This window comes from Adelges cooleyi, unplaced genomic scaffold (assembly GCF_023614345.1).
Source record: "Adelges cooleyi isolate 19-005CV unplaced genomic scaffold, UGA_ACOO_1.1 ACOO_flye_CR_arks_rails_tigmint_CR_PRNA_21, whole genome shotgun sequence".
NCBI classification, from domain to species: Eukaryota; Metazoa; Arthropoda; class Insecta; order Hemiptera; family Adelgidae; genus Adelges; species Adelges cooleyi.
This window is the reverse complement of record NW_026095871.1, coordinates 13,766,745-13,782,585: the sequence shown is the minus strand read 5'-3', so window position 1 is coordinate 13,782,585 and position 15,841 is coordinate 13,766,745. Positions and strand designations below refer to the sequence as shown.

The 15,841-nt window shown below is 29.9% G+C and overlaps 2 protein-coding genes across 3 annotated transcripts; one reads left to right on the top strand and one right to left on the bottom strand.

Annotated features, from left to right (window-relative positions):
* Positions 1-3,191: 3,191 nt before the first annotated feature.
* On the bottom strand, positions 3,192-8,237 carry LOC126834463 (dynein intermediate chain 2, ciliary-like). The gene is made up of 11 exons (XM_050566393.1): positions 8,073-8,237; positions 7,850-7,993; positions 7,058-7,259; positions 6,573-6,949; positions 6,181-6,460; positions 5,543-5,704; positions 5,185-5,447; positions 4,864-5,041; positions 4,463-4,691; positions 3,803-4,036; positions 3,192-3,731 (listed from the first exon to the last, which is right to left on the bottom strand). Exons 1-11 carry the CDS (start codon positions 8,121-8,123, stop codon positions 3,551-3,553), a joined length of 2,301 nt encoding a protein of 766 aa, XP_050422350.1. The 5' UTR covers positions 8,124-8,237; the 3' UTR covers positions 3,192-3,550.
* A 1,858-nt stretch (positions 8,238-10,095) lies between these two features.
* Positions 10,096-15,671, top strand: LOC126835045 (fanconi-associated nuclease 1-like). Of its 2 annotated transcripts, XM_050567352.1 has the most exons (12): positions 10,096-11,420; positions 11,516-11,705; positions 11,772-11,999; positions 12,059-12,190; positions 12,456-12,690; positions 13,294-13,502; positions 14,147-14,259; positions 14,434-14,600; positions 14,663-14,800; positions 14,867-14,989; positions 15,076-15,187; positions 15,413-15,671. In XM_050567352.1, the coding sequence occupies exons 1-12, from the start codon at positions 10,280-10,282 to the stop codon at positions 15,460-15,462; spliced, it is 2,838 nt and encodes a 945-aa protein (XP_050423309.1). In that variant the 5' UTR covers positions 10,096-10,279; the 3' UTR covers positions 15,463-15,671. The 2 variants fall into 2 exon arrangements, with proteins under 2 accessions (XP_050423309.1, XP_050423310.1); XM_050567353.1 differs by lacking the exons at positions 15,076-15,187; positions 15,413-15,671 and having other exon boundaries at positions 14,663-14,795; positions 14,867-14,975.
* Positions 15,672-15,841: the final 170 nt, after the last annotated feature.

Genomic DNA, 15,841 nt, shown 5'->3' with positions numbered 1-15,841 from the left:
AATATTTAGGAAATATTATTGAAGTGTTTAAAGAAAAAAACCGTTTAGTTATACTTAAAAAATTATGGTAATTTTTATTTTGTAGTATCATTTTTAAATATACTTGCTGTGAGTGGGTTTTAAGTATATTAAATAAAATCAAATGAAAGACAAATTTAACATCATCTCGAGATATAAAAATGTAGTTTGAGCACCAATTATATGCCCTATATGATAGATGCCAGTTATGATAGCATTATTGAATCGTTAACAGTTTCCTCTGGAATCGAAATAGATTCACAACTTTAATTCACATATCAACGGTTTATTCAATTGGGTCATAGAAAGAGTAAATTATTATACGCTCAGCCATTTACTAAACCTGTAAATTGGCTACACAACATTTTTAAATTTTAGGGGCGGCATTGAAAAAATTATAAATATTACATGTATAATTAAAGGCATTTAATACAAGGGAATCTGTGTCATAATGAACTCTTATTATAACCTTATAAAATGTAGTTTATTAAGATAATACCAAAATATATTGTCTATTGCCTAATACCCATCATAAACTTCATGTTTAAAATGTTCTGATAACTAAAAATTAAATAATGGATAATTAAATGGCAAACTCGTCATGCATTAGATAAATCTTATTCTTTGGAATTAAATAATATAATTGAGGTTTTATACATAATATAAAATAAAGTATTATCAACCAAATATTTTACTAATTACAAATGTACAATTTATAATTGTTTATAATTTGTTCTTTTTAAAATAAATTCAGTTCTAGTTATCATTTACTATTGTATCATTAGATTATTCGACCACATTTTTGGTCGAATGTTTCACTTTCATAATACAACAACAAAATAACCCAACCTCCGTTATTAGCATAATCTGTATCCGTAAAGTGTAAATTATAGTATATATGTATATATAAAGTGTATCCAGGCCTAAACCAAATATGACGCTGACTATTATGTATGAATTACTTATTATTTTTATTGAAAAATTAATAGCAGTTAATTTTTGTTTATATATATTTATATATATATGAAGCTAGGAATGAAATGTAACATAATATAACAAAATTTAATTATAATAATAATGAAATAACAAAAAATAGAATAAAATAAAAGTAGAAACGTTATGCCAAATATGTCCTCGGCAAATAGTAACACTAACTACTGAAACCTATGTAAATTAATAATATATCTTCGTGTAAGTACTATTATTATTATTATTACTAATTATACATAGTTTAATTTAAAAACGAAAATTTATTTTATTTTGTTATTAATATTGGCCAGTTTTTGTAATGTTACTAAAACAACGAAACTATTATAACGCAACACAAGTCACAACCGTGCTGAGCGACATACAGGTAATAATTTTAAAGGATTAAATAATTTTGGCCAGTTCAGTATTTAGCAATTTTTCCTGACTATTCCAAGTGTATCCATTTTCAGCTAATACCGTTAATAAATAAAAAATTGTACTCTGTGCTTATATCCGTGTCAAAATTGTATATCTCTATATGAATGAGGCATGGGGTATCTATTATAAAGACTGAGCGTTTTTTTTTCTTCATTTACTGGCATCCTACACACATCTACCAAGCTGTAACTGTATAGCGACCAATCAAGCTAATATTAATTTTTATGTACACCAGTTAAACCTAATAATTAGTGTCGGATGCATGAAACGAGAGAAGCAGACCAGCCAAAGGGCACTTTATTACAACGAGTCAACGCACTTTAAACTGTTGAAGTCTAAGCTGAATTTGTAATACACTGGTATCAAAATACCCTCGTAGAATAATAATTCCTCCAGTGGTTGCTATGACGTTTTGTGTGATCAAAAGTGGTTTTAATTTTTTTTGTTATAATTGTCATTAGATCGAATATAATTTTAAGTGTCCCGTCATACTTATAATAATAATTATCGTAGAGGGGCATGTGGAATAACGAATAAAATGTAAATCTTCCCATTCATATAAATATTATCTTAATACCGTAATTTAATTATTTTAACAAGCTGTTAATTAAACGGACATTCCGTTTCTTCCATGTATAAACGTTTTACAGGATTTATAACGATCGTTAATCACAATTTCGTTTTTATAGGTTATCTTAAAACCGAAAACGTATGAGATTAGAAAAACTAAAAAGTGACTGTAGTTGTGACATAATGCCATCACAATTATCATTAGGCCATTAGAGGCTAACTGCGTAAGGAAATAATACATGACGTTGCTCTCAACTCTTAAGTCTAGTTAGTAACTTCTGCTGCTATCCTATTTGTTCACTTGGCGATTTATTTGAATTTTGAAACTAAAGATTATACATATTATTAGCATTAGGCTTTCATTTGCGCTATTTAACGCCACTACCTTATGACGCGCCAGGACAATGAAAATAAAATATTAATAAATTAGTGTAGTAAATTTAGCTTTCATCTGCACAAAAGAACGTTACCGTTTTTTTTTAGTTATACTAGCGGAAACTTCATACGACGGAAAGAAATATTTTCAGGAAATATTGATTATGAGTCATTTCACATTATGTATAACTCTGTTCAGTGCTTGTGAGTCACACGACTTCTTTATGAATCATCTGATGGCCTAACGCTCAACAAGAATTCTTTGACAATAAAATATTTAGGTATTACTTGTCGACTAAGCATTTCGGAGTACTTACAATTTACATTTTCGATTTTTTTTTTGTGTCCAAGTCTAACCCGTCATTTGAGCCATCATTTAACCTACTATATCATATCTAACCAGTAATATTTTTGTTGGTCAGATGTTATGATACAAATATCTACGTATGAAAACTATTCGATTTTCAGGAATTCACGTTGTTCAATCGAATTAATTGTGAATGTTATTCAGTCATTAAAATAATTAGAAGTCGATAGCTGTAGATATATAAACAGCTGCTTGGTGGGTGGCCTCTGAAAGGGAAAGTGAGACTATTAGACTTCGCTATCGTTCCAAAAGAAAAACTGCCTTTTTGAAGCAATTAAACTGACAGATAATACACGTTGTCGGATTTTCTTCGAATAGAACTGACGCTACAAAGAACCTAGAATAAAAATTCATCACCAAATTAAATATTCGATTCTTAAATTATAGAATAATAAGTATATACACTTTTATATAATATTATTGATGAAAGTTAAATAATATAATGTACAGCCATTGTCTAATACGAACAGAATAATAAATGTATTGTAATCTTTATTTTGCCGAATGCCGAACAATACAATGTGATGTTCAAAATCTGCACTAATAGTGTATGCGTTGTAATAAACATTAAAAACATATTGAACCGTAGATTCTGAAGTGATGGACTTTGGACAAGTCATTTAAGTATAGCAATTTAGTTCCGGTTTACAAAATGTGTTTGCCACTAGGTATTTGATTTCAAATTGTCTTACGATACCCTTTAAAATACTTCCTTTTATTGACAACGGAAAATCAAATAATCGCATTTCGAAGAAACTAGATTTAAATAATTCTACAACTATTTTTTAACAAAAATGGTCTTTTATGGGATTTCTATGTATCTGTCGTGTCGTCATCTGCGGGAATTACTGAGCTGTCCGGTTCTCTGGTAGAATCCAGCGCTTTGTGTAACTTTTCCAATTCCAGCATTTGCGTGGTATAATGTTTGCCCTTTTTCGGCGGCTTCATCACCAGACGCAAGTTGGGCGACATTTTCAATGCTACCACGTGACTCCTGACAAGCAAATAACAATCTAAATTAAAAAAAATTATGTTGTACGATACGAAACGTTTCGTGATTATTACCTCGAACTGCCTACGACGACGATCGGCATTCGCCAATTAAAAGCCATTTTGGTTAGTTGGAACTGATTTTCCGGCTGTATAGGTTGACTGCAAATATTTTTATATTTGTCCGCGTCCAAATCGTAGAATACCATGTCACAGTCTTCGGTAACGACACCGAAAACAGTACTGGAAAACGGCGACCAGAGCACATCGGATACGCTCCACAACAAGTCGAACGTCAACAACGCAGTGCTAGTACGATTAAATTAAGCAACTATGGTTAAAATAGCAAAAATTATTAAGTAAAAATAAGTATAAAATGCCAAATAATAATCATTCATCATGGATGCCAGTAGGGTGGTAAAAAAAATCGTACCCAATTAAAATATGTTTAAGAATTTTCGTTGTTTTAAAATGGATAGACATCGTCTTATGTCGCTTCGCCTACTGATTGGCACACATCCGTCCGTGTCATTTAATGCTATACAATAGTCGCCGAAATTAATTAAAACTGTACATAACCTCAAAAGGGTTGGACTTGAAGCTCTTAAACAGCGAATAAAGTAAGTGCTAAAAAGTATTGCCTCTAAGCGGCGGACGCATTAATAAGCCAGTGTGGTATTATATGTCTAAGGAGAGCTAAGGGTGCAATAACGAAACGTTTTAAACAAAACTTACTCTGACTTGTCTTCCCAAACTTTAACCGTACAATCTCCACTGCACGATATGTAAATGTTTGGGTCGTATTTATTGTAATCAATTCGGTATACGGAAATTTCATGAGCTTTGAATTTTTGCATGAAAAACGAACTCCACTCAGTGTTACACTTGAATATATATCCCTCGTTGGTCCCGACTAAGTATAACCCGTTGTTCTCAGGATGGAACGCTATCGTCGTGCCCCGCCCTAATAAAAACAAAAAAAACGCTAAAATGTGTATTTATTATTCATGCAGAAACCAAAAAAAGATTCTTAATAAAAAATCTGTTGGATATATTTCGTTTACATTTTTAAGAAAATTGTACTTCCGGGCAGGATTATAACATTATATTCCGCACGGACGAACATTAAAACGTACCAATGAGTTTTTCGCTTATCCCGCCTAAAGTTATTTGCGGTTCCATGTCCAACACTAACGTGACGATAATAGTTTTGGACATTTCGCTTTGCATAAGCAACCAATTGCAAACGGTACCGTCTTCAGATATTGAATAGAAGTTCATTTCGCCGTCCGGCAAATCCTTGGCCCATACTACCTACGCAAAAAGGATGTGAATCTGGCAATCCAAATATTTGTGAATCGATTCGTCAAAGCAAGCAGTCAACAGGAAACTTCCTACTGACTGACCTAACCAGCCCGACTATGAAGTACGATTCACAACATGTTTTCGCAGCTCACCTGTCTCACGCAGCCTTTGTGTTTCGAATTTACCGAGTCCGTCATGTACTGCGGTTCTTTAGTTGGCAAACTCACATTATAAACAGCCAAATGACCATCGTGAAAACCTACAGCTATGAGAAACCCGTGTTGGCTATGGAAATCCAAACACATGGCTCCGCAATGCGTTTGATTTATGTATTCCGGATACGAAGGGTTCTTCAGAGACCATAAGCAAAGATAACCAATATCCGGGCTGTCCGTCAACGGTATGTGTCCTTGTGCTAAAATAAGACAGAACATTATTACAACAGTAATAATTTTCTACGACATTGTAAATCATCGATTGAGCTATAAAATAAATAGTAATAATGCTCACGAGTTCCAAGCGTGACGGCGAACATATCAAAATAATCAGGGCTCCAACTGATGTCGGTCACATACAGTGAGTCTGCTTTTTCGTATGCCATCGTCCATAACGGCAAGAGAGTTCCTTCCCTGCCCCTAAACTGATCCGACGGGTCTTCGTAGTAACGAAAATCTGTAAGTTACAGGAGTTTAAAATAGGTATTGATAAGTCATTCATCAAAATATGTTTACTATAGGGAGGGTATAACATGGAATTCAAATCCAGGACGTACGCAAGTATGTATTGCAAATGCAAGTATGTGGTTGCACTTTTAAAAAAATTCCACAGTATCAATAAGTTGTAGAGTAACGGCACCAGTGATTGGCACTGCTATAATCCAATGTTTGACAATGCAGTGTTTTTTATATCATATAAAATTTGTTACATATTTTACATTTTTTTTCAATGAATTTTGTACAATTTATCTCAATTGTACCTATAAAATATTAAATTTAAAAAAACGCTATATTGCCAAAAATTGGGGGAATGTCAATCACTGGTGCCCGTCCAGACAATCCGATGAATTTATTCTGGAGCCTTAATAGGCGCTATACTGATCCATAACATACTCGTAAGTTGGGCCAGACCTCATTTTTTTTCATACTTACCTTGAGCTATAGCGTCCATAGCGTTAAGATTGATTATTCGTTCTAAAAATTTTGCGGCCATTAACATTTTTTTTTCGGTCTGGTCTTCCGCCACTTCAATTTTCTTCTGTTTGGCCGTGTTTTTTTTGCTGGCATGCGTGGCTAATTTTTCCCTCTTCTCTCTCTCCTTTTCTTCCTGTTGTCTTGCGAAATCCTCGCTGTAGGCGTCGTAAATAATCCATTGCGTCACATGCGTGTTAAAGTCATCTTTTTCGGGGGGCGTTGTCTGAGCACCTTTTTCCTAAAAATACCGCAAGTTTTATGTTTTTTATAAAGAACTACGTGCTAACTCGCTAAAATGAAGTAATATACTATCCCTGAGTGCAGTGCTACAATATGATATAACTAATTACCCTCATAACGATTTCTTCAGTCTGCGCACAACGCTCAAAGAAATTAAATTGATTCATCAGTTTTTTCGTCACACATCTCTGTGTGATCGGTAGACTCTTAGATGTTATGGCAGATTCCTCCTTGGCTATTGCCGGTGGTGCGTCTTCGTCCGAATCTGATGTGGCTTTAGGTTTTGACGTGGCGTCTTCGTCCATTTCGTCTTCGACTTCGGCTTCTTCGATTTGAAAATCTTCGGTCTCACCTTCCCCCTCCTCCATTTCTCCTTGTACTACAACATCGGCTAAACCGGCTGCTACGTCATCACCTTCATCGCCTTCTTCGCCCCCTTCGTTGACATTACTGTCTTCGTCATCTCCGCCCAAGTCTTCTTCCACCTCTATAATACGGATAACAAAAAAAAAAATGCGTTTGAATGTTAAAACTCAAAATTCAAAATCGATCTTGATCATTTTCAAATAAACTTATTTATTTTACGGAATCGTACTACATAATTCGTTTTCGATTTGAATATTCGCGTCCGTCGATTCGCTGTGAAGTAACGTTGACTTTAAATTAATTAGTTCAACGTAAGGTTGACCTTTTTTGGCTGGCAAATATTCTCCTACTCTATAACTGTAAGTAACCCGAGCCGATTTTTCGGGTGGTTCGACGACCAGCAGAACATTGCCCAACGGCTCATCTAATTCCTATACATAAAAAGAACATTCGAATAATTATATTAACATTTACCAATTAAGTATGTTTGTTATTTTATCTTTAAAATGAATTACATGTACATTGTTATAATATATTGCAATCGGTTGCTTATTTTAAATTAATAGGTACGTTTTAGAAATAATTGTAAGATAAAATTAATAAACTCGATTAAACGTTATTAAATCGTGTATATCGTGTATGTTTTATGACTCATTAATATATAAAAGTCAAATTCAAATAGCGTTTTTAAAATAGTATCTATAGTTTTAGGTACACGTATTTGACAATATTTCCTGAAGACTTGATTGAAAATAATGATTATTTAATAACTGTCAACAAAAAAATTAAGTTAGCTTTTTTTTAGTTAATATACTCGATGAATATTGAGTACACAATGTGTTAGTTGTAAACAGCAGTTCGTCAAGAAAATTCTCTCTTGAGTCTCTTTGCTACGCCTTATACCTGTTTATTGATACCAATATTAATGATATCTTTAATCGTGATTGTTACTTACCAAATATTATTCCTGTCATAAAAAGGTTTTTAAAAATAATTTTAATGATTTTTCAAAATGATTTACTTCTTCAGTCAGTTTTAACTGATCTTCGGGTTTTACGGGTTCATTAGAAAATAACCCTCCAAAATCATCTACAGTTGGTTTTGATACTTTCACTTGACGCCGAGAAGCTTCTTTATTGAATGGTTTCCTTTGACCTTGTTGCGACTAATTATTTAAATCACAAATAAATGTTCATATTGTAGTAACAAATGCAAGTGCCATTATCAAGACTTTCAATGCTTACCAGCGATAATCTTGTTGACCTTTTGACGGTCTGCTCCAATTTTGGGGGCATTATAGATTTTATATCCGATTATTATGCACAATAGAGAAGAAATAACTAAAGTAACGATAGTTTTGTGAAATCCTATTTAACTTATAAAATGGTATTCTTCTACAGAGATATGATAGCCCTACCGTTGCTTATGTTGTCATAGAAACAATATACCTTAGGTATGTATTGATAAATCTTCTTGTGTGCACCTACAGAGAACTACAACGTAACTGTGTATTAATATTATTCAGAATACCTACGTGTTACTTATATCTCTGTGCTTGTCATTAATATTTTATTTATTAGATATTTCGCATAGTATTCACAAAACAATATTGGCTTAACACAAAACTAAATCTGATCAAGTTGTTTTTAAATAGTTGAGTGTTTTTTTTAATGTTTATACACAAATTAAATCTTTTGACATAGGTATTTATTATATTTTACCGTTGCGAAAAATAACCTGTATGGTATATTTTGATTCGATAAGTAACACTATTTCCAGATCTATAATAGTTTATACCCACCAATTATTATTTTAACCCTTAATTTGGCATTATACCTTTTAAGATACATATATTTTATTTATAGTATTCCATGGCCAACCTAGAAAGTACTAACTACTATTATTTTAATTATTTTCGAATATTAAAAATTGGTCCTTACTAAGATAAGGAACCAATTATTATTTACATATTTTCACTAATTTGATTTGTTGAATACAAGAATTCTAAATTGTTTTTTTGTTTATGTTACATAGCGTTTATGTTGTAAAATAATAAGAAAATTAAATCATGATTATCGGTCATTTAGATTAAAGATATTTTGTACCTAAATAGTAAATACTTACTGCAGACTGCAGGAGGTATAATTTAATACCATTATCCAATGACCTACTTGCTACCCTATCTAATACACAGTTCTACATGTGTTTGCATTGTAAATTATTAATTTACAAATGTATCTAGTTGTAACTTGTACCTATAAATAATTACAGTCTATTGAGTAGAAATTATTTTCTAAAGCTTCCAAATGAAATTGAAAGATATCACTTGTCAGGTATATAAAATAACTTATTATTAGTCCTATTGGGAATTTATTTTTAAGAATAAAGTAGGTCTAAAATATTTAAAGAAACCGATGTATGGACTTATCAGATGTTCTCTAAATACAACTGATATAGAGCTTATAATAAAACACGTCTGTGAACTTGAAAATTGGTATATATTATAATATATCTAATATGCTTCAATAATAGGAAGATTTAAATTTTAATTGATTTTGTTAACAACGTTAATCAACCGTTATAACATAATTTTTCTCTTGATGTAATTTGTATTCCTGTGTAATGTGCACAGGAATTGCAAAATTTTGTACAATTGATGAAATTACATAAAATGTCTTTCTCGATTTGTAAACGGCACGTTGTGGTAATTATTCGAATTTACTGAAATACAATATATTTAACAATTATAAACATCACATCCTTGTATAATTATCCCCATTATTGAACATTTAGTTGGTCTGGAAACACGATCGATTACATTATATTTTATACTTTTTATTATATAGGTGCAGATTTGTTTTTGGTGAAGTGAATTTATTGTACTATAAGTGCGAATTTATTAAATATTAATCAACTGTCAAGTCTCAAATGATGAAAATCAGTATAAATGTAAAATAACCAATAACCCATAAACATATTATAACATGTCTATGGAATGACCGATGACTGATGAGGATTATGTTATCAATTACCATTATAAATGATAAGTGATAACGTACGAATACAAAACAACTGGATGATAACTTTTATCATTGTAATCACGGTTGTCTACTACGTGATTGTAATAAATACAATGGGACTAGATAGTTTCCCGCCTTTTTTAAGGTATTATCAAATATCATTGATTATATTATAAATTATTTGTTTTGATGAAGAGGATTGATAAATATATTATAATCTCTAACTAATTTAGTTTTATTTGTGGACTGTGGTGTTAACTAAGAAATATGATTTATTATAATTAAATATTTATTGTCTGTTCAAATCCTGTTTTTTTAGTTTTATCGGTTAGACGTATCATTAGTTTTAATGTTGATGAGTAGTAATTATTATTTTAAGAAAACAAATTTATAAATGCAATTTTTGAGTTTTTAGCGAAATTATTGAAAACATGGACCCTCTTTTTAAAACGCCGTCTAAAGAGTCAAGTTCACCAATATTTCATTCTAATTCGTGTTCACCATTTACTCCCAAAAAAAGTTTAGTCAAAAGAAAAGTTGGAGTGTCAAGGATATTGCAGTTTGATAGTTCAGATACTGCGTCAAACTCAAGTACTGACGTGAAACTGGAGTTCACAGATCTCAGCCAGACAAAAAGTACAACTCATACTAATAACAATGACTTAATGTGTGTTACTCCTGTGAAAGAATTATCAGAACAAAATAAAATATTGTTATCGCCAAGTATTAGAAATCGTCCTAATCGATTTAATTTAGATCAGGAAGTAAAAGAATCTGTTAAACCATCTCCTAGAAAAAGAAGTGGCCAAAACATATCCACACCATCAAAGCGAGTTAAGTTTAATCCGGAAAAAAACAGGAAGATCAAAGAATATTTTAAACCGGTTCAAAATGGTCCTGATTTGTTAATGAACAGTAGCCAAGAAGCATATAAGAATCCTAGTACATCTAGTTTGGCTCAAGTTTCTAACAAAAGCTCGAAAAGCTCTCTAGGTACTATAAGTGAATCCGTTAAAACAGTATTTGTATGTCAAGAGTCATATGTAATTTCTCAAAATGTGTCCGTTTCTAATGTTATGGATAAGACACAAAGTCAACAATGTAAAGAAAATTTAAATTTGAATAAAAAAATAATTAAAAGCCCAAAGACAAATATTTCTATAACACCATCTCCTAACAAAAAAACTGAACATTTGAATAATGTAATTGTTAATAATAACGAAATGACACCTACAAAAAGCATAGATAACAGTAGTACTATGAGTAGGAGTCCATCAATCCATGAACTATTGACTAAACCAGTAGTAATTTCTGGTGGTGATACATATAGTAGGTTTATGAAATTTCTATTGTATAGGCCCGAAGTATTTTTTTTGGTCGAAAGGAATTTGGAGAAAATCAAAGAATGTTCAGATGACGAACTTAAGCTATATGGACGACTATTGTTAAGAAAACATGGATGGATAAGGTTCAATAGTCTGGATGGTCTTATGAAATATAAAGATAAAAAAATATGTAGTAACTTTGACCAAGTTCTAAAATTGTTAGAAGAAAGGCAAATTATTAATACGGGTAATTGTTATTAAAAGTATAGCATATTAGTATATATACGCATTAGTTATATTATTATTTTATTAAATGTTTTTAATATATACAATTTTTTTCAGATCTTAAATCTTGTGAACTCAACGATTTGTTAAATATGTTAAAAGTTAATGAACTCAAAGAACTAAAAACAATTTTCAATATAACATTGAATTCCAATAATAATAAGCCTAATATAGTTAAAGCATTTATGGATTTTGTGAAAAATCAACGAACATTTTATGGAAATTCAATTGATAATCTAAAAAAAAGGTATGTGAACTATTGATAACTTTTGTGTATACAAAGTGGTTTTATTCATGATTATATTGATTCTAGAATTATAAACAAGTTAGGATATTGTCTGCGATTATCAGATGAGCCAAGAGAAGATGTAATGAGTTGTTTAATTTATGCATCATACCCCTATTTTATTGGAGAAGAAAAAGACAGACTGCAAGATTGTTTTTCAAAATTTTCAATGGTAGAAAAAGAAGAACTTAAATTTCCTAATTTTCATATGCAAAATGTCTCGATTAATTTTATTACTCGGGAAAACCTAGAGTCGTAAGTAATAATTGTTAATTTATGTTTGTGCATGATAAATAATATGAAATTATTTTTAGGTACAGAATAGCATTATATTATCGGCAACAAGTACATAGTCTAATTGAACAGAAAAATCAAGTCGAGGGCATTAAAGTGTTGATAACTGTGTATGAAAAATTAAAATGCGAGGTTGAAGATAAAAGTGTAATGTTAGTATAACATACAAAACATTATTTTATTTTGCTTACTTTTATTAGTAAGCTGTCTATTACAGCAAATCACTATTAAATGGTATTATTGATATTTGTAAAGTGAATTTTATTAGAAAATTAAATTGTTTTAATTTTGCATTCTTTATTCTAAATTTAATAGTATTTTATTATTTTTTCTGCAGACAAAAGTACATTCAAACATGACAAATTACTACTGTGATACATTTTAAGTTTGTAATTTTTATGTTGATTTATTTTTCAGGGAGTTATATACCAAATTACCTACGTACATGCGTAAATTTACAGCTGCGTCAGTTTATGCCTATACATTATTTAAAAATGTGACTCAGTTAAAAAAATCCACTATAAATACTGATTTAGCAAAAGATGTACTACAATATTTATTGGAGAAAAAAGAGTTTTTAATTTCAAAGCGTCCAGATTTATATGTTGAACTAGCTAAGCTCTATGAAAAGCAATACAAACAATTAGATCAAGTAAGCATATCTCATTTCACACAAACAGCTTATTAAAAAAATAAATTAATAAACCTTTTAAATTGTTTTACTAAAAATATTAATAGTTAAAGAAAAAAAAGACATGAACTAAATTTTTTTATATATATCTATAGTAAAAATAATATTAAAAAAAAAACCTTAATTTAATATTTACATAATAATGATTATTAGATGTACAGGGTCCGACAGAACAAACGCATGGTTTTTAAAATGATGCTACTCCAAAAGTAATTTCAGTAATAACAAATTTATTATATCAAAAAATGCAGAAACATATGCAGTTTTTTTATACGTAACAAAATTTAGGTTCTGAAAATAATGTCAGTCATATGGTGCCATTGAGCCCCGCAATGCAGGAAACCAGGCCCTCGCGAAACGATCTAATAATTATCATTATGTAAATATTAAATTAAGGTTTTTTTTTTAATACTATTTTTACTATACATATATATAAAAAAAATTAGTTATTAAAATGTTTACGTATTTTATTTTTAAAAATTATCACATATTTTAACTACCCTTGGAAATAATATATTCAAGAATTACAAATTTATATATATATATTTTTTTGTGATTTATCAGGCTGCCATAGTAATAATCAAAGGGCTCGAAGATGAAATCATTGGCGAGTTTGGTCGTCAAATTTTGTCTACAAAAGTAGCTATGTATGCTAAGCGTAAGACTGGACTTAGCCAACAAGCCAAAACCCAATTGCAAAATGTAACAAAAATTGAAGACAAAAAACTACCAGAAATAACAATTAACGGAAAAATTATTTCAAATAATGAAAGGTAACCGCACTCAATTAGGTACTTAATTGAATCAAATTAGTCATGTCCAGATTTATGACGGGGTCTAAACTAATCACAATCATCCATTAACGTTTTATCGAAACAATAGTTTTTTTCTACCCAGCATAAGTTTTATTATTTAAAATTATTAATACTTAACAATAATGTTTAGTAATGAAATAATTTCTTTAGTTTTTATTTATTTAAAACAATTTAGTTAATACGGATAAAATATAAGTACAGTTAAATTACATTAATTGGAAGGGATGCATCCTCAAGGCCTTTCAATCAGTATTATATAGGTATACAATAAATTGGGTACTTAATTTAATTTTTTTATTTCAGTTTTAGTCTACATACTATTGATAATTTAATATATATTAAGACTAGTTCGATTGTAAGCAAAATTTGCATGTTATTCATTTTTTTTATCATATTTAGTTTAAAAAAAGTTTAAAGCTGGTACATTTAGGTGTAGAAATTGGACTGTTCCATTTATAAATTGGACAGAGAAGTCTATTCTTGTTGAATTGCCCAAAACATTTTAAATCCAAGCTTTGAATTAAGACTCATTAAAATACTTATTTTCAGGCAACTACCAACCAACATAAACTGGACTAAATAATGTTTTGATTTTTTTTCAGCGGCGTTACAGGACACAAGCAAGTTTATGCCAAAAAAGTCAAAGATGGAACTTTATACATGTCTGTTGAAGAACTTGCGTTATCTCATTATAAAAGTCTAGGGTATACTCAAGGTATTATTAGTATAATTTTTTTTTCAAATTAAGTAATTAAAAATCAAAACTCCTAATTAATGGCAATGCTAATTCTAGATAACAGTTATTAATCGGGCTGGAGATGTTAATAAAATTCATTAGCTCTGGCTGACTGCTAAAAATAAAAATTTTTAATTATGGATATTTTTTTAGGAATCCATGACGAAGGTCAATTAGTCAAGTCAATGTTCTTTTTATGTTTTTGGGATATAATTTACGGATGTTATCCTCCTCACATTATTTTTATCAGTAAATTTCAAGACTGTCCTTTAGATTGGCGAACACGGCATTTTTATACAATAAGAGAAAAAGCGATTAAAGTAAAATATTATTATTAGCTTAGTTGATTTCTACTCATATTTACGTTGTACTCTTTATTAAGGATTTGACAGCCAAATTAAAAGCAATGAGTGTTGATGAAATATATGAAATGCTTAAAGAACTATGTGAAAAATATTTTAATGTTCAGTCAGTAGTCAACTGGAAAATAATGTGTAAAGAAACTTTACCTAAATGTAAAGTAAGTTTGAAAAAAATATTTTTAATAAAGTAAATTCATGCATAATATACTACTGTTTTTGTTTAGGAATTATTAAGTTGCATGGGAATTGATTTATTCTTATCGGTTGGAATTCATATACTAGCTCATGGCCGAATTTATATGCACGGCATGCCAGATCTTATTACTTGGGATCCTTATCGCAAAAAGGTAATACTATAAAATACTATAATTTAATAAAATAAAATGATTGCTGGTCATTAATTATTGTTTAATCATATCATTTTTGAAATTAGTGCATGTTCGTTGAAGTAAAAGGACCTAAGGATAAGTTATCTGAAAGACAACATTCATGGTTACTTAAACTAATTGAATTTGGTGCAAATGTAGAAGTCTGTCATGTTGTCGGTTAGTTAAATAATATTTATGTTATTATGGTTGTAGAATTTCCAAATGATATTTATTACTAAATAAAATAATAAAATATTGGTGAGGTTATCGGAATGTAGTAGTTCTTCTACCCAACCCCTATCAGTACTTGTTCTATGTTTTACCACAGAATAGATTAATCTATTCAGTGATTTTAGATCTAAATAAAATGTCAATGTTTAAGTTGATTTATCTTGCTTACAGGAACTGGAGGCAAAAATACTACCACTGATACTACCAGTGAAGCTGACTGATGTTACCATTAAAATAATTTTGTGCTTATATTTTATGTGCTGTTAACTCAATGTAAAGTTATACAAACGTAAAAGTACAAAGTGTTTTTTTTTTAGATAATACTTTTAAAATGGAAATTTTATATTATATATTAAGTTAACCTTCATTGACTGTGCCAAAGTTTAATTATATGTTGAAAAATATAATTATTTTTCTAATGATACCTATTTATTCTGTATTAATATATTGTTAAATAGAATACAATATAATAGCTAATATGTGATAATATCAATGTTATTTTTTACTTGTTAGTTTCTTATTTTAATTTTAACTTTCACTGCAAACTAAATTTTTATAATGTTTGGTCATATAATATTATGTATATCATGTTATTTCTGA